Here is an 18,692-nt window from a genome sequence, read left to right on the forward strand (position 1 = left end):
TACATGTTAATGTCTTCCACAGTGATTCCCAGCAGATTATGGGATGAAGTGAGAGTATGTATTAGGGCAATAAATATAATTACGCATTATATAAGAATTGCAATTCAAACTATTCTGTACAGGGTTGTAAAGCTGTATAATAGGGCCCCATGGGATTACCATTAAGGAGCTCCATCCCACTCCCATATTTTTAATATCAATCTTAAGAGCAATTCTTCAAGTCATACCAAATAGCACTTGTTTTTATTTCAGTCATATAGAGTTTTCAAAACGGTAAACACATTATTTATGTCCAAATATATTTTGCAAGTGCTATTGGTAGCTATATGCACTCCCCAGAGTGCATCAGTGTGATGTCATACAGCATTGGGCCCCCTGGTTTTCTGGGCCCTATATCAGTTGCATTGTCTACTATGGCTGTAGTTTCCCTCTTGATTATGTAACAAAACTGCTACGTTATGCGAAAGCTGACAACATGCTTTTAAACTGAGGCAAAGGCTATTGCTACCTGAAAAAAATCAGTGTGTAGCCTAGGGTTGCCACCTTTTCTTCAAGCCAAACCTGAGCACTGTAGCGTTTGCGGCAATATTTTGTAACGTATACACTATGCATATATATTGTGATGAAATAACATTGAAGTTAATCACAAAACATATGGAGTTAATCACAACTTGCCAGTGTGCCACAGGTCCCCAGATATGCATTCTGTACATAAACGATGCCCCCATAAGATGCCACTGTGACACAGGTCCCCAGATATGCATTCTGTACATAAACGATGCCCACATAAGATGACACTGTGACACAGGTCCCCAGATATGCAATCTGTACATAAACAATGCCCCGTTAAGATGCCAGTGTGCCACAGGTCTCCAGATATGCATTCTGTATATAAACGGCGCCCCCATATGATGCCAGTGTGCCACAGGTCCCCAGAGATACATTCTGTACATAAACGACACCCCCATAAAATGCCAGTGTGCCACAGGTCCCCAGATACACATTCTGTAAATAAACGATGCCCCCCATAAGATGCCAGTGTGCCACAGGTCCCCAGATATACATTCCGTAAATAAACGATGCCCCCATAAGATGCCAGTGTGCCACAGGTCCCCAGATATACATTCTGTAAATAAACAATGGACTTTGTAATAGCAATTTTATTTAACTTTTTAGTGAATAGGTAGGGGTAGAAGTGGGGGAGGTGCGGCATCTGGGTGCCCCCTTAATTAAAAGGGTACCCCGAAGCAAATAAGCCCCCTGGCCCGCAGACCCCCAGAACCACCGTGTCAGGGTTGTGGGGAAGAGGCCCTTGTCCCCATCAGCACGGGGACGAGGTGCTTTTCTAGGGGCGTCCCTGGAAAAGCCGAGGGCATGTGCCCTGGTGTGGAAGGGAGGGGGGCGTTCGCTCGTCCCACCCCTTTCCGGCCTTGCCAGGCCTATGCTCGGATCAAGGGTCTGGTCTGGAACTTTAGGGGGGACCCCACTCCCCCCCCATTTTGGGGGGTGGGGCTCCTCCTTAAAATTCCTACCAGACCTTAAGGGTCTGGTATGACTTTTAGGGGGAACCCTACGCTTTTTAAAAAAACATTTGGTCCCGCCTAACATTCCTACCAGACCTAAAGGGTAAGGTATTGTTTGGGAGGGGGAACTGCACACTTTAAGAATGAAAAAAATAAAAAAAAAATTTCTTTAGAAATGTCAGTTTTGCTGCAGCAGGTTCTATACATCGTACAGATGAGCCACTTTACAGGCAGATTAAGGGGACCCCCCAGGCATGATATTTGGAGGAATTTTTCATTTTTATTGTTACCCTTTAAGTGATGTTAAAAATCACTGCTCCTTTAAAAACTGTATTTCATTTTTTTTCATTGATTCCTGTCCCCCGGGGCAGTACCCAGACCCCCATACACCTTTTATGGCCAATAACTTGCATATAAGCCCTCTTAAAGTGGACAATCGTGTTTGAAAGTTCTACCCCCATTGACCTGCATTGAGTTTGAATGTTCGAATACGAACCAAACTCGGGCCTATTCGGCCCATCACTAAACATGGAATCTTGGTGCTGGTGACATCTGTATTGGAGTTCAGATTTGTACTATTGCACATAAAAGATGCCCCTACAAAAGATGTCACAGGTTACCTGTGGCATTTTTTATGGGTCATCTCTTATGTGCAATACTAACCCCCCCTTTTCAATTGATGTTTAATATAATATATATGATTACCTGTTAGTAGTGGAGACTGGAGAATGAGACTGGGGTGATGCCGGCTATTTGGTCCCAGATGACAGCATGTGGTGGAGACAGAGGATGATTTCTCCCTCTCCCTGATGTCACTTTGTCCCACCTAGTCACAGCCGCAGAGGAGAGAAACAGAGGGAGGTACTCAGCCGACTCAACAAGTGACAGCGCGGCTGGTTGCCTTAGTGCGGTTGCGTGGATGGCCGAGTCCTTGAGCCAATGATATGATGAAATGGTCAATGAGATTCACGGACCTGTTGCTGCAGTGCGCTTGCGCGCAGGACCGAGCCCTTCACATGCCCCTGGACACACCCCTGGAAGTCTGATGAAGTTACTAGTCCAAGGGATTGATAGAACACCTACGCCAGCAGGGAGCCACAAGTCCGGCGTGAATAATGTGCCCGGGTGTGAGGCGGGCTGACACCCGAACACAGGATTCCAAACCCAGACAGTCTGAATGAATCCCGGACGGGTGGCAACCCTAGTGTAGCCAGACAGCATTTGGCCCCCCTGTATTACTGGGCCCCATAGCAGTCACATGGTCTGCTATGGCTGAAATCTCCCTTTTGATTCTGTAACACAAATTCTATGTTATGTAAAAGCTGACAATATGCTTTTAAACTGAGACTATTGCTATCTGTAAAAAAAATAGGTAGCCAGACAGCATTGGGCCCCCTGTTTTTTCTGGGCCCTATAGTAGTCGCATGGACTACTATGGCTGTAGTTTCCTTTCTGATTCTGTAACAAACAAACAAAACTGCTAGCTTATGTGAAAGATGACATGTTTTTAAACTGAGGCAAGGGCTATTAGGTAGTGAAAAACACTTTATCAAATGTCACAGTTTATCATTTTATAACTGGCAGTATGCTATAAAAATGTACAGATCATGTTTGCTGCAATGGCAGTGGTGCTAAGGAACTTTCGACAGCGGTGCAGAAAACAAGGTGTTTTCCTTGCTCCTATCAGTCATTACAGGTTTAAAGGAGTGATCTCTGTACCGGGCAAGTTACTTATTAAGAAAGTTGTTTTTTTGGCCTGTGTGCCCGTCACATCACACACCCCTGTACTGCCTCCATCAGGAAGACATCACCGTCATCCCACTGAGCGGGTCAACGACTAATTGGAGCAAATGCACAAGCCTCTTCTTTTATTGGCTGGGAAAGACGAGCCTCTGCTGAAAGACAGAAGCTGGTTTTCTAACCGGCTAAGTGGCAGGAGACTGAGGACTGTGTGCTAAGAGGAAACTGAATAGGAAAAATGACTATTATATCAAATATTACACGTCAGACTGCATAATTCAGATGCACTGTATGTAAAATCACATGACTTGATTAGCAAAGATCATATAATACAGACCTTTAACATGAGTGTTACAAATCACTTTAATCGCTCTGTCCCGGTGCCCAGAACCCTTGGACATGTATGCATTTTATTCTCTTTGTGCCTTAAAATGAGATTTTCTAGTATATGCTATTGTAGTTTGAATTGATACAGCTATGGTGATGTAAATGTGTTATGTCTTATATTCAGTGTCTGTGTAAAGTTATATATATTTATATATGATTGTTACAAAAATATTTGCGCTTCTGATGCATGTATATATTTTGTGACAAATGTAGATAAAAAGAGACGATTACTGTAAAATGAATGCAGATGTGTAAAGTGTAAAGCAAAACTGTCTCAGGCAAGCTGGCACACTGGAGAGGCACTTAAAAAAATAACATTCTCTTTTTGTGGAACACTGTGACACTTAGAGATCAGCCAGCTACTTAGAAGCTTAAAGGCAAAGTCCACCCTTTCAACCAAAAATATTCAGTCTTATTACATTTTTTTTCAGCATTGCAGTAGATCACAGGTGCAACGCTCTGGCTCATGCAGAGTCTTCTTGCCTGTCCCTGTCCGTACTGAAGTACGGGCATTCAGTAACATGGACAAGAGCAAGTGTTAGTGGACTAAAAGTGTGGTGACGTCACAGCAATTGCATACCATTGAGAACATGTTTTCTTTTTTACCATTTATGAATAATGATGAAAGTAGTGATTTCAGCAAAACTGATTTTTTGTGCTATTATTGGTATTTATATAGTGCCCAGAATTTACGCAGCGCTTTACACAGTGAACATTCAGTTCCTGCCCTCAAGGAGCTTACAATCTAAGGTCGTTATATCACATACTGTACATACAGGGCCAAGTTAGACAGGAACCAATTAACCTACCAGCATGTCTTTGGAGTGTGAGAGGAAACCAGAGTACCTGGAGAAAACCTACGCAACCATAGGGAGAACATGCAAACCCCTTAAAGATAGTGGCCTGGCCGGAATTCGAACCAGGAACCCCCAGTGCTACAAGGCAGAAGTGCTAACCACTATGCCACTGTTGTCGCAAAATTGCAAATTTTACCGTCAGTGAAATTTTGCTGAAACAGAAACTTTCAGTTTTACTCAACCTATTATTTTTCTTTATCTTTTTTTTCAGAGAAGTGTAATTAGGGGATTTGTGTACCATCACTTTACATTTTTATTTGACTTTTTTTACTGTCTGATTTTTTTCTTTCTGTAAAAAACAAAAAAACTAAAATTATGAGACTAACAAAGGGGTTTTTTGACACAAGAACATGTCCAGGATAGTTAAAAGAAGCTTCTGTGACCCCTTTAGGAGCCATGTAAAGCCCACTGCACCCATAAATACCAGCAAAAACCACATTAATTTCACCTTCCCCATTGACTCCTACTGCATATAGCCAAAACAGCAAAATGTTACCAAAATCTTCAGTTTTTCTGTAAAATTTTGGGATGAATGAAAACTCTCAATTTTGCTCATGACTATTCAAGAAATGTGATGGAATTTTGATGCATTGACAACACTGCTATTTTCTAATAAATAAAAGTGTATTTAATGGACTTTGCATTATCCCTGTAAAAATGTCATAAGATTTATTACAGTTTTATTCAATAGTAGGACGAGAGGTATTGCACAGTTACTATAGAATACAGACATAGCAGTAAGATGCATTGGCCTCATAACAACACTGTGAGGTAAAAAAAACCTTTAAAAATATTTCTTAGGCCTGGTTCAGACCTTGGCGTTTTGTAGCGCGTCGAACGCTCTCCAAAACGCTCAAACACCGAAATCCCATTATTTCCTATTGGTATGGTTCACAACTGCGCGTATTACAGGCCGCATGAACGCGCTACAAAACGCCCTACGCCCAAAGAAGTACAGGAATGGCCCCTTTTTCAACGTGAATTTTCACTAATTTAGTTAATAAAGTGAAGCTGTTATTTCTCTTCACTCATCAAGCGACCATCCTGTATCATTTGTAGGAATTCTCGCACCACATTATATGCATTTGTTTTCAGTTACATTTAAAAAGCTTCATAAATCAGCAAAACTATTTTTCTGCATTTTGACAAAACCAAATCAGCCATACACATGAATAGAACTGAATGTGGAGTACATGTAATAGTCATGATTGTATACACTATACATGTGTTTTACATGCATTTTTATGCAGGATTACACTCTTCTCGGAATAAAAAGCATACAAAACAGGAAAACCCATTAGAAACCCATGAAAATCCCAAATAAAAAGGCACACATCTTAAAAGGTGAACAGGTGAGCCAGCCCTTGGTTGTAGCAAACACATTATTGATAAATAAGTAGAAAGTGAATTGCAGAGGATAGGCAGAAACAGGGAAGAGATTAAAAAAAAATTAGAATAAAAATGGATGTTGTGGGAATTATAGGGTTACATTTTTTTAAATAAAATCGTTAAGCAATACTGAAGCCTGAACATTAATTTTTTTCAGCCTTTAAGGCAATGAACTTCACCTTAATTAATGAGTGGGATTTGATAGTTCCATTATGTGCTATGTAGTACCTGGAATTCTGGGGTCAGAGGAATGTTGCTTTCTTGAGGGATGAGCCTAGTAAATGGGTGTGTGCACCTGTCAAAGGTAAACCCTCCTCCTGAGCATCCCCATTGGATGACATAATTCCTGGCTGCCAGGATATAAAGAGTCCTCGTCAATGGATAGTCACAGGGGAGTCCAGAACCAGCAAGAACACTAAGCAGATAATTTTCCCATCTTGAAAAGTAAGTAGTAGCATTGTTCTGCTGAATACTCCATAAACATAGCCTGCATGTAATCTAGTACCTCCTGTAAATCAGCTTAGCAGAAAACTGCTTATGCAAAGTGAATGTATGACTTTTCTTCTAGTTTTCTGACTGCAAGTGGTTATTGCAGCTGGCGATTGCTCATAGCAGTCTAAAATTAGAACAGAACACATACTATCATAATTCAAAATGTGAAGCAAGTTTCTTCCAGAAATGGAGGTCTTGCTGAGGAATAGTTTAGTTTTGTGGAATATGCAGAGGTTATTATTTAACACATCTCTATTTGTAACTTGATGGCAATAATCACTGAACTTTGCATCATTATTGATTATTTTATATTGTGTTCCTGTGCAGTCTTGAATTGATAATTCCAAAATGGTTGGACTGAGACCCTCTGACATTCCTCCAACACCAGGTGTCAAATTCATAGGTGCAGGCACAGCTGCCTGTATAGCTGATCTCTTTACCTTCCCATTGGACACAGCCAAAGTCAGACTGCAGGTAAGAGCTGTTCTTGTGTTTGTAATGGCATTGGTTGAACTGGGTAAAGAACATAATGGGGAAAATGTACCAATAGTGTCTTAATGATTGCAGTTGCTAATCTGTCACATCTTATATTTTTTATTGAATGTTAGGAACAGATTTATTGTCTGTATGCAAGTTTCAAAATGAATTAAAATATCGGCACCTGTTTAAAAGTGGTCCATAGCATTTCTTAGTTCTGCAACTGATATGTGGTAAAATTATCTCATAAAATAGGTGCCCCCAGTTGCGGCAGAAGAGAGAAATTAGTCAGACAGTCACTATTTGGCTGTACAGTCACAGAGAACTAAGTCTGTCGCTTTAATTGCAAAACAGATCCATAGCTTCATGCTAATGTTTTTGGACGGAAATTGCACATTGATATGCAACTGCTTTAACAGATGTCCCCAAATGTATGTCTAGTTACCTAAATGAAATATGTGCTTACTAGCCCAGCTCTAGCCAGGAACTGACTTGAAAGTTATTATTTTTAAACATTAATTTTGCAATAGAGCAAATGGTCATGTCTCTGTTATATTCCAATTTAAGATTCAAGGAGAGTCAGCAGTGGCTGGAGTAGCGAATGGCATCCGATACAAAGGAGTGTTTGGAACCATAAGCACCATCATCAAGACAGAAGGTCCAAAGAGCCTGTACAATGGGCTAGTGGCTGGCCTGCAGAGACAAATGAGCTTCGCTTCCATCCGAATTGGTCTTTATGATACAGTGAAACTCTTCTACACCAATGGGAAAGAGAGTAAGTGTATAACTGGTAATAAAAGCCGTATATTGTGCATGTATCACTCCTGTTCTTCTCATAATAAGTTATTGCTGGGCCATTTGTAAGCATATTTCTCTTTTTGCAGAAGCAGGCATTGGCAGCAGGATACTGGCTGGTTGTACAACGGGGGCACTGGCGGTTACTATTGCCCAGCCAACAGATGTGGTGAAAGTCAGATTTCAAGCACAGGCCAACCTTAAAGGAACGAAGAAGAGATACAGTGGTACTCTGAATGCCTACAAAACCATTGCCAGGGAAGAGGGCATGAGAGGCCTTTGGAAAGGTACATATACAGCATTTGTCTATAAAGACCTATAGAAATATCCTCACACTTTCATATAGCACTTCTTTAGGGAGGCCAGAGGTGTAATATTTTCTAGGAACATGTTTAGAATACAAAACTACCATTTTATGAGCGGGGCTTTGATTATCATCAAGTTAAAAATACTGGATATATAGAAATGTTGTGACAGAGAGATGGGTAAAGCTTTAGCTATTTGGTTAGAAGATGTGATGGAAGGCTGACTAAAGCACACTTGGTGTTTTTTAACCATGTCCTGGCACAGTCCACCCCCTTAGTCCAATTGGTTTGTGTAGTGTAAAGCTCATGCCTGGAAGTGGTTAAGCATACTGTTCCTGGGACCACTTAGAAGAGGTGGTGAGGGACACGGTTTACTTGGAATCCGATATGGTTTGCTTTAGTGTAAGTGCAAACCATACCCGAGTACTGAAATCTCAATGATCACAGAAGGAGGGATCGCTCTGGTCTAGTTGGCAGAGGAGATAATGTAAGCATGCCCAGGAATGTTTTCTTATAACATAGTGTGAGTGCAGACCAGTCGGGGGAGTGGTGAGGGGGGACAATTGTACTCCTGCACAGTTTGGTTCAGCCATGCAAAGTGTGAGTACATCCTAAAGCTATAGAGACCACTGGAGCACTAGCCTGTCCACTCATACTATCAGATCCTCCTCTTCTTCTAGCATGTTATGAGATGTACCACAAGCACATCTAAATTCTGCCAATCTATTTATGTCATGCAGGAACGTTTCCAAATGTTACAAGAAATGCAATCGTCAACTGCACTGAGCTTGTGACCTATGACCTGATAAAGGAAGCTTTGCTGAACCACAAATTATTGACAGGTAAAATTACAGTTCAACATGTAAAGTAAATGTATATATTTCCCAGAAACGAAGTTCATGCATTTTAATATGGTATTCACATGATTTTTACTTGTTTACTTAGATAACCTTCCTTGCCATTTTGTGTCCGCATTTGGAGCTGGCTTCTGCACCACTGTCATCGCTTCCCCGGTGGATGTGGTAAAAACCCGATACATGAACTCACCTCCTGGACAGTACAAGTCAGCCTTGAACTGTGCATTGACCATGATCACCAAAGAGGGACCAACAGCCTTTTATAAAGGGTACATTTCTGCATAATTATGAAAGCCTCTCATGTTGTTTGCTCTGGGCAGTAAAAAAAAACAAAATTCCACAATGTTCTAGAAATTTGCACTGTAGCCAGTGCTGGAAATTGTCAATTATTGTAACTTAGATCATCTACAAGAGGGATGTCATTAGAATTAGGGTGGGCAACAGAAAGGTATGTATGGTTGCATATGGAGAGACAATATGGCTGCTATGGAGTCTTAATTTTACCACAAAATAGGGTTTAGATGCAGTGCATGGTTGGGAAAGGTTAGCAGCCGCAGATATGTCTAAAATCTAAGTGGATATGCTATAGTCTCTCATGTCTGCAGTCTAAGAAGAAATTCACCCTGAGAAGTGAAAATAGTGATCCAGCTTTAATATGATGCCTACAATGTATATACATACCTGTTTTAATGTTCAGTAAAGGGTCAGCTAAAGTTATGGTAGTTGGAAAAGCAGTTGCTATATAAATATTACAGTATACAATTTAGATAATCAGTACCACCATAAAAAGAACAATGTATCATTTTGTATTGTCTCTCTACAGGTTTGTCCCCTCTTTCTTACGACTGGGCTCATGGAATGTTGTAATGTTCGTGTCTTACGAACAGATAAAAAGAGCAATGATGATGTCCAGACAAAGAGTAGAGTATCCAGTGTGACATCCACCACTGAAGAAGTGTGAAAACAATAGAAAACCCAGATCTTATACTGGGATCTGCCATTCACTGACATGGAAATACACAGATTGATGATGTATGAAGGTCCCTGCCCACTATGTCATACATGTATGTGCTAGGAATTGAAGGGAGTGACTGCAAACAATAGCTCACAGCTCCACATATATGACAAACATACACTATGCTTGAATGCATATCTACCATCTGTTCACTTTGTCTACTTGCATGTGAAATTTATTGTGATGTCAGTATATCACTCTAGGCAAGTGTACCTTGAGCAGATCTGAACGATGGAAAGCGGTAATTTTCTTAAAGACATAGATCTTATTTATTGGTGAAAAACAGCTGCGTTGTCATTCTAAAATGGCTCCAGTCCTTACTTAAAGAGAGTATGTCACCTACAAAAGAGCACTTAGACATTCACTAAAAAGTAACATATTTTTGCATAGTGTCCAGATAAGTGATACATTGACACATATATGACACATAGATAAGTGACACAAGTGATTTATTTTGAGTGCTGCCATGTTAAATAATTCCCAGCAGTGTCCAGGCTCAGGGAAGTACTCAGAAGGCATGCTCCTTTGTAGCTTCTGGCTCATAACCTGTTCCTACAATTAGAAGGCTCAAAGTTCAAAACCACTGCTGAGTAATACCGTGTTTCCCCAAAAATAAGACACTGTCTTATATTGTTTTGGGCTCAAAAAAACACACAAGGTCTTATTTTCGGGGTAGGTCTTATTTTTTTTTTTTAAATGTACAACAATCCAAAGTTAATGCAAATCCATATCCAAATTAAATAATCCAAAATGGCAAAATTAAGAATAGGGTGATCAGGGCAATCAGGGGTGGCTTACCTTTCCAAGAGCAATTTGGTAACCAATCTCTGGCCAGAATGAGCGAAGCGCACTTTCACTATCGATTCCTCACAGGCGAAGTGCATTTGGTATCACTCCGCCTGTGACAGGATCAGGCGCTATAGAGGAAGCATTGGCTTATGCGGCTCTGCTTCCTCTAGCGCTGGCTTCATTGGCACTGCTGATTCTCTCCTGCCTCTCCTGCGGCTCGTCAAGTTCCCCCTTATGCCACCATCGGCCCTGGAAATGGTCACAACTAGGTCTTATTTTCGGGGTAGGTCCTATTTTCGGGGAAACAGGGGTAGCAATGGCAGCAGAGATTTCATTGCACTGTAATCTTGCCTCAGCTATAACAGATCTACTATAACTTGAAGTGAAACGACTGTCGGGAGAGAAACTTAGGGGCCAGCATTGCTGACCTTCTGGAAAAGCATGTTCCCCGGATGTCCTCTAATATCAGTACTTTATGAAATACTGATAGGGAAGAAGAATGCCCATCAGGGAATTCAGAGAAGTCCATATTAGTATTCTTGTTTATGGTGACTTAATGCAATAAAGCTTGAGAGTCACCATGTCAGCAAATCATCTAGCATTTTCAGAAGAGGTTGGCAATGGCATTCTCCATGTTTCCTTTAAAAAAAAGGCATTGTGACAACTTGGAATCGCTGATACCCTAGGGCAGGGAGGGGGTAGCAAACCTCCGGCCCACCAGCTGTGGTAAAACTACAAATCCCATGATGCATCTCTCTTCGGAAGTCATGCCTGTGGCTGTGAGAATCTTGCAATGCCTCATGGGATTTGTAGTTCCACCACAGCTGGAGGGCCGGAGGTTTGCTACCCCCTGCCCTAGGGTATTAATACATATTTATTAAGTTATTATGTTCATGTAGTGTTAGAAAATATCTATACACAATATATTGGAGTTTGGTTGTATTGCATTAGGCTGAACATTTCATGAAATAAGCTGTAATAAAATACATTCTATGTACTTATGGAATATGTCCTTATAAAAAATTATTGTAATGTTTATTTTTCTAATAAAATAACAGCTTCATTCTTGTGACCTTTTGATCAAACCACACAGTCTCAAAGTATATCCCAGGGATTCTTTTTTTCCATTTTGGATAGAGTGTGGAAGGGAAAGAACCCATGTTGCAGTCTCTGTCTCTTCTGGGGAAATTCATCCTCACATCGTCATGTCCTGATGATCATTGTAACTGGGATAGAAAGTGAAGGGAATTCTAAAATGTTGAGCTGCAACGGGAATAGGAATAGTGAGGAAATCTTCCAGTGGGGAAACTTGTTCTGGCATCTATTGTCTGAGATTATTTTCCTTACTTTGGAGAGATTCCCCACTTCCTGCTCTGTCTTTATGAGAGGAAGTGAGAGAAAAATCTACCAAAGGGACACAGACATATATAAAAAAAGAAAACTTACAGGGGCTTTTTTGCACATCGCATGTTCTATTCTGTTTACTGTTTGTTGGATTGTTTATTATAGACAGGCAGATAAGGCCCAATCTGTCATTTTATGGTGCACCAGCACAGAGAAAGTGAATTGCCTTTCACCTTCTCCACTACCAGCCATATATGCCTTGTAAAGCTGTGATAGCTAAACCTGTTAAGGTGACAGTTAGGCTAGCCAGCTGGCTGCAGTACAGGAGGTACTGTAGAAAGTACAAATCTGGCCATGAAGACCATGCAAACAATGATGTGTTGCATGCAGGTACCCATAGCAGCCATATAGATTTTTTTTTTTTATTCACTTAACTGCAGTAAACAGAAAGAGACATGCTACAGGTTGCTTTGTTTTGTAGGTAAATTACTGTTCCTTGCATGGTCCTATTGAATCTGTTTGAGTAGGTGAAGGGGGCCTACATATATATTTCCTTCATTTCAGTATAATCTATAAAAGGGCTCAAAATTTCAGGTCCTGAGCTACTAGCCAGGTCTTCAAAGTTACTCGCCACCAGTTGCCCTGCATAACACAAACAAACACACACAGGGCACAACGCGCACACAGCACAACACACATACAGCCACAGCACAACGCACAGGGCATTACACATACAGCCACAGCACAACGCACAGAGCATTACACATACACATTTCATCTGAAATTCATTTTTAGTCTTCGCACATGTCTAATAATATGCGTGTGGGGGGGAGCAGTTTTCACTTTTTAAAAATAATTTTTTACATTCTAATTTTTTTATTTTATTTTATGATTTATTTATTTTTTTACTGTTGGGGGGGCTTCGGGGAAATATTAGGGGTCCAAACAGACCCCTGACATTTCCCTTTTAAAATAGAAAAGAAATTGAGGACACCAAATCCTCAATTTCTTTTTCAGCAGCCTCAGCACTCAGTGAATGGGAAGCACTCAGTACAGAGGCTTCCCATTCATTCAGACACTGATAGTAAAATATTTACTATCAGCTGTTTCTGAATGGGGAGGAGCCTCTGTACTGAGTGTTTCTCCCCATTGAGAAAATCTTGAATGAACAGGCTGTGATGTAAATCACATGCTGTTCATTCATAACTGGGGACACATAGTACTATGTGTCCCCAGTTATTTACAAACACTGGAGTGATCAGACGATCGCTCCAGTGTTTGTCCTTCTCACACGGAGGATCGGTAAATATCAATGATATTTACCGATCCCCCGCTCTGCCACGCACAGAGCCGCTGTCATCCTGAAACTGACAGGATGACAGCGGCTCCGATCTCCAACCTGCTCCGCCATCCTGACAGCTGCGGGCGCGGCTTCTCTCCCCCTCACCGCTCCGCCATCCTGACAGCAAGCAGCGCTCCCTCCTGCGCCCCCCTGCTTAGACGGACGGACGAGGGAGCGCTGTCATCAGGTCGGTGAACAGGAGAGAAACCGCCCCGAGGAGGCTTCATTTCCACTCGCCCCCACGCAATTTTCACTAGCAAATTGCGAGGGGGCGAGTGGAAATTTTGAGCCCTGATCTATAAACATAACACATAGAACTTAAGAATCACAATGTGGGAGCAGCTAAAGATACAGGCTCCAGGGCAGGTCTTGCTTTGTGCTTCACTATCCAGTCACAGACCTAGAACAAGCATGCAGCCAGAAAAGTCTGAACTTCCATTCATGTTCCAGTTCAGAGTCTAGCTAGGTAGCCAAGCTAAGGTCAGGGTAAAAGCTGTGGCGGTAACACAAGTCAACAATGGCAGTGCCTATATTTCCATCCTGACAGGCTCCCATTAGGTCCTTTAATTGCAAGATCTGACCTCCAGAACTCCTGGCTTTCCTTCCCCAAGAGACTTTCTGCTGCATTGCAATATAGAGCAAAGCCAGCCATACACCTATAGATTATCTGCATATTTACTATGGTCAGATGGAAAAAGTGTAACAGATTCCTCCATCTACGATAAACTGTGTGGATGGAGGAATCTCACGCTGGGCCAAGCTTCAGTATCTTGCTAGTCGGCCCCACTGGCTCTCAAAACACCTGAACAATGCCTGCATCCAATCAGTTTGTTCAGGTATTTTGAGAGCCAGCGGGGCCGACTAGCAAGATACTGAAGCTTGGTCCAGTGGCAGATACCTCCATCCACTTAGTTTAGCGTAGATAGAGGAATCTGTTGCACTTTTTCCATCTGACCATAGGCTGATAGAAAAAAAATCTAGAGAAAATCTATAGGTGTATGGCCAGCTTTAAGATGGGTATGCACTGTTAGACTAGTAATAGAAAGCACTTGTTCATTTGATTTACTTATAGTTAATGGGTTCAAATCGATAATCGTTTTCGACTGTAGTGACGGAAAAAAAAATTCGTAGGAGCAGGATGGAATTTTTTCGGGGAATTAATGAAATTCTAACAATGTAAGTGGTCTTCCTTCAGCAAGCTCCATTTATCCACAAGTACATTAATACACTAAATTAGGGCTCTTTATCCTTCAGTCTTTATTTAGAAATCTTATAGTTACATAGTTGTTATAGTCGAATAAAGACACAGGTCCATCGAGTTCAACCTTTGGGTTTTGTGTGCGCATGTGTTTATGAGTCTTTGTTACTATGATTACCTGTACCCCTGTATATCTGTTGCGCTGAGAAAAGTGTCTAGATAGTTCTTGAATGATTCCATACTCTCAGCTGATACCACTGTCTGTGGAATGGACTTCCAACATTTTACAGCTCTCACAGTAAAGAATCCCCTTCGCTGTTTAGGATTAAACCTTTTCTCTAGTTTCATATGGTGGCCTCTTGTCTTCTTGACTGAACTAACAGTAAGAAGTTTACTACTGATTATTCATCACCATTAAACAATTTGTACATTAATATCATGTCCTCTCTCAGTCTCCTCTTCTCCAGAGTGAACAAGTTTAACGCTTGAAGACCTTCCTCATAGTTTAGGTCCTCTAACCCCTTTGTTAGCTTTGTCGCCCTTCTCTGGACTCTCTCCAGCTGAAGGACATCCTTTCTGTGGATCGGTGACCAAAACTGAACCGCATACTAAACATGTGGTCGGACCAGTGTTTTGTACAGGGGCAGAATTATGGATTTTTCCTTACAGTACATTCCCTTTTTTATGCATGATAGTACCCTGCTCGCCTTATTTGCTGCTGCCTGGCTTTGCATGCTGTTACTAAGGGGACAGTCCACTAGAAAATCTTTTTCCACCTCTGTTTCCCCCAGTGGACGCCCATTAATGAGAAGCTTATTTTTAACTCCAAAATGCATAACCTTACACTTCTCAATATTAAACCTCATCTGTCGTGTAGATGCCCACCCCCTATTTTATCCAAATCTTCCTGTAGTATTTCTATGCCTTCTGTCGAGTTTACTACCTTACAAAGTTTGGTATCGTCAGCAAAAATTGTAATATGGCTATTAATAGCAGTCCCAATATCAATCTTACTGATGTGAATATGGTATACTGAGCAGAACATTCAACAATATCCACATTTAAGCTGACCAGGGCATCCGCATACAGAACTTCTGTGACCTGACCCAACCCCTGCTTTGTAGATGATTTTCTTCTACCGATCTGGCTTCAGTTCCCAATCTGACTTTGGACTTTCCAGCACGAACTTTGCTTGTGCACCTTGTGCAAACTACCTGAACTATAAAACTTTATATAATGCAATACTGATGTATTCTGGGCCTAAGAGATGCATCCAGGGGAGGCTACATCAGCAGTGCATTGCTTGGAAATCTCACCTGTAAACTGCAAAATCTCATGAGATCTCAGCGAAAGGCATTTTTCCCCCTGAGATGATGTGCATTGTTACATGTTTCAGTCACATATGCCAGCGTTCCAGGAAGTAAAGGAAGACGGATTTATCTGCCCTTAGTGAAAATGGCCACTGTGAAAAGAATAGGGAGGAAAAGATAAAGCAGATAGGTAAAGAATAAAGCCTGAAATTATCGATAAGTATCTGTAGAATGTCATTACTAAACATTTCTTAAGGAATCTATGTTGCCATTTTTAAGATAAGGATAAAGTTCCTCTTTAAGTTGCCCCATAACACTCATTCTCACATGCTTGATACCCTTTTGCTCCACCTTTTCTTTGTAAAACTAAGCCTGCACATGTTCATTATAATCCTTTACTGAAAAGCTAAATGAACTGTTCTCAATTAAATGGACAACAACAACAAAAAATACATTAAAAACAATTGAAAATCACACAAAAATATGGGAATATTAGTGTTTACTAGAAGTATAAAAGCATTTCAGCTGAAGTTGAAGCATAACAGTCTTAGGTGTTTCAAGTGAGCAACACGAAGTAAATACTGCACAAGCAGAATCAAGCAACATTGAAAATAGTTTAAGTACAGAATTACTTTGCATAAAATTAGTTGGGGGCCACATGTAAACAAAAACAATTGATCCTTATATAAATTGCATTATTTATACAGTTCCCTACACTGCTCATTAATTTTCTATTGAAAGGAATATTTGTGAAATACAGTGTCCTATATAGGCTGTCAGCCATGCACTGGGAGAAAACCTGGATGGCAACTTTCAAGTAGAAGATCCTGATTATTACAGAGGTATTATTAACATATTTATAATAACTTCTCAAGTACTGCCCAATACCACATTTCCAGTTTGCAATGGAGCTACTCCAAGAGTGTCAATATAAATGTAGAATTCTTCAGCCAGTCAGATCAGTCTACGAGGTAGCAGACTCTTTGTAGGATCCACATGACATGTGCTTCCAATGACAACAGCAACTAAGACTTGGCATTTTGGTTACCTACACCCTGGGCATTCGCCAGGTGTTTTGTGAAGCATAACTCCAGCCCAGTTTTTAAGTTCATGCCTGAAATATATATATATATATATGTATTATATACACTGATAAAACACTTGTACAAGAATGGTCAGATATTGAAATCTTATCCCCCATGTGCCATGTAGCTGCACATAGCATGAGGATAGTGACAATATTTCAGCCTACAATCCTGCAGATATTATGTCCCTGTCCTGCCTCTGACCTGCTGTTTGGGTTACTGATGGTGTTCGCCCCAAGTTCACTTTTGTCTGAAAACTCACCTAAACAACTCCCCCTCCTTTCAAATCAACGTACAGAGGCACTGCAAGCATGATTTAGCTTTCAGCTGGTATGTTTACAATGCAGTATAAAAACTAGGGATGCACAGATACTAAGTACCGTACTTTGTACATGCACAGATACTCCTCCAGCTCCAAGACTAGACTAGAGAAAAACTCCAAAGTTAGGAGGCAGCTTTCATTTTTAAGGAGCATTGGCTACGGGGCTCCTGGGATTGGTGCATCCCTGTTTTAATGTATGATTTGTTATAATAAAAACTAACAGGGTTATCCACAAAAGGATGAAGAGTTTGGAAAAGGCAGAAGTGAACATTCTAGGTCAAAATAGCTGATTTGGAAAAATTGTCCAATTCAGACCATTTTCCGTTTCAGCTATGTTGTCCTAGATTGTTGACTTCTCCTGCCTTCTTCAAACTCTTTACCCTTTAGTGAATACCCTGTAAATTTAGGTAATTACGTCAACTGAACATGATTTCCTGACTTTTTAATGAAAGAATACTTTAACTAGCGCTTGTTCTTGCATGTTTATAATAACAAAACATATCATAATAAAACATGCACAAAAGAAAAAAACAGAACGTACAAAACACTGCAGTTTCTAGGTGTGGTATGCCCAAGATGTAGCCTCCCGGCTCCACTGAGGAAATCACAGATCTAGGGAAGCCCTGTAATTTTGGCAGTGCTTGCCATTGCACAATTTGCCCATGTCTGCCTAAAAATATCAATGCCATAATGGGAACAGTGAACAATTGAACATAGGAATGATGGAGGGCATTTTCAAACACATAGACTAGACAAAATGTTTCATGAGTTGAACAATGTATGACAGCTTTAAAGGGGCTTTCTACTTTCAGAGAATATATAAAAAACACTTTTGGTGAGTTAGGGATAGGCCAACCTAACCACACCGTGGATGTTAAATGATGCTCTGTTGGTCCAAACGTAGCTCTGGTCAGCTTTCCCACATTCTTACAACAGCTACCATGAGCACAACTTCTCAGAATGGTGGGATGAAGACTACTTTCTGCCGTAAGATGACGTTCACCACACTCTCTCCAGAAGCAGCACAATTGTTAAAGTGACTGCCATTCAGATATTTAAGGTAAAAGATGCAGACAGCCTAAAGATGTACATTAAAGAGAAAAGAATTAGCTGCCACCTAGGCCAACAGCTGAGAAATTAGAAAGAACCAATTCCACTGCACTATCCATAGTCTTCTTAAATGTTTTAGAAACCAAAAACATAGGAACATACAACTAAGGGCTTTATAAGTTTGGAGAACATGCTAAATATTCAGTCAAATATTCATCCTGAAGTCTGTTTTAGTTACCACAAAAATGGGAAACACTATAACACACAGCCATGGTAAGCATGAAGTGCATATATAGTAACAATTGAAACCATACAGATAGTACAAAGTACCATGTTAACAATTATAATCCACTGCAAGCAATGGACATGCACTCAAATAATAGATTTTGATTTGAGCTAAGTATCCAAACCAAGA

The 18,692-nt window shown here is 40.7% G+C and overlaps 1 protein-coding gene across 2 annotated transcripts; it reads left to right on the forward strand.

The window, feature by feature from the left end:
* The first annotated feature begins 6,698 nt into the window (after nt 1–6,698).
* UCP1 (uncoupling protein 1) lies at nt 6,699–10,060 on the forward strand. Of its 2 annotated transcripts, none has more exons than XM_018563420.1 (6): nt 6,699–6,862; nt 7,433–7,646; nt 7,753–7,947; nt 8,706–8,807; nt 8,911–9,091; nt 9,646–10,060. In XM_018563420.1, exons 1-6 carry the CDS (start codon nt 6,737–6,739, stop codon nt 9,758–9,760), a joined length of 933 nt encoding a protein of 310 aa, XP_018418922.1. In that variant the 5' UTR covers nt 6,699–6,736; the 3' UTR covers nt 9,761–10,060. The 2 variants fall into 2 exon arrangements, with proteins under 2 accessions (XP_018418922.1, XP_018418921.1); XM_018563419.1 differs by having other exon boundaries at nt 7,433–7,640; nt 7,750–7,947.
* Nucleotides 10,061–18,692: the final 8,632 nt, after the last annotated feature.

Source organism: Nanorana parkeri, unplaced genomic scaffold, assembly GCF_000935625.1.
Source record: "Nanorana parkeri isolate BGI_ZX_2015 unplaced genomic scaffold, ASM93562v1 scaffold662, whole genome shotgun sequence".
In the NCBI taxonomy this organism is placed as follows: Eukaryota; Metazoa; Chordata; class Amphibia; order Anura; family Dicroglossidae; genus Nanorana; species Nanorana parkeri.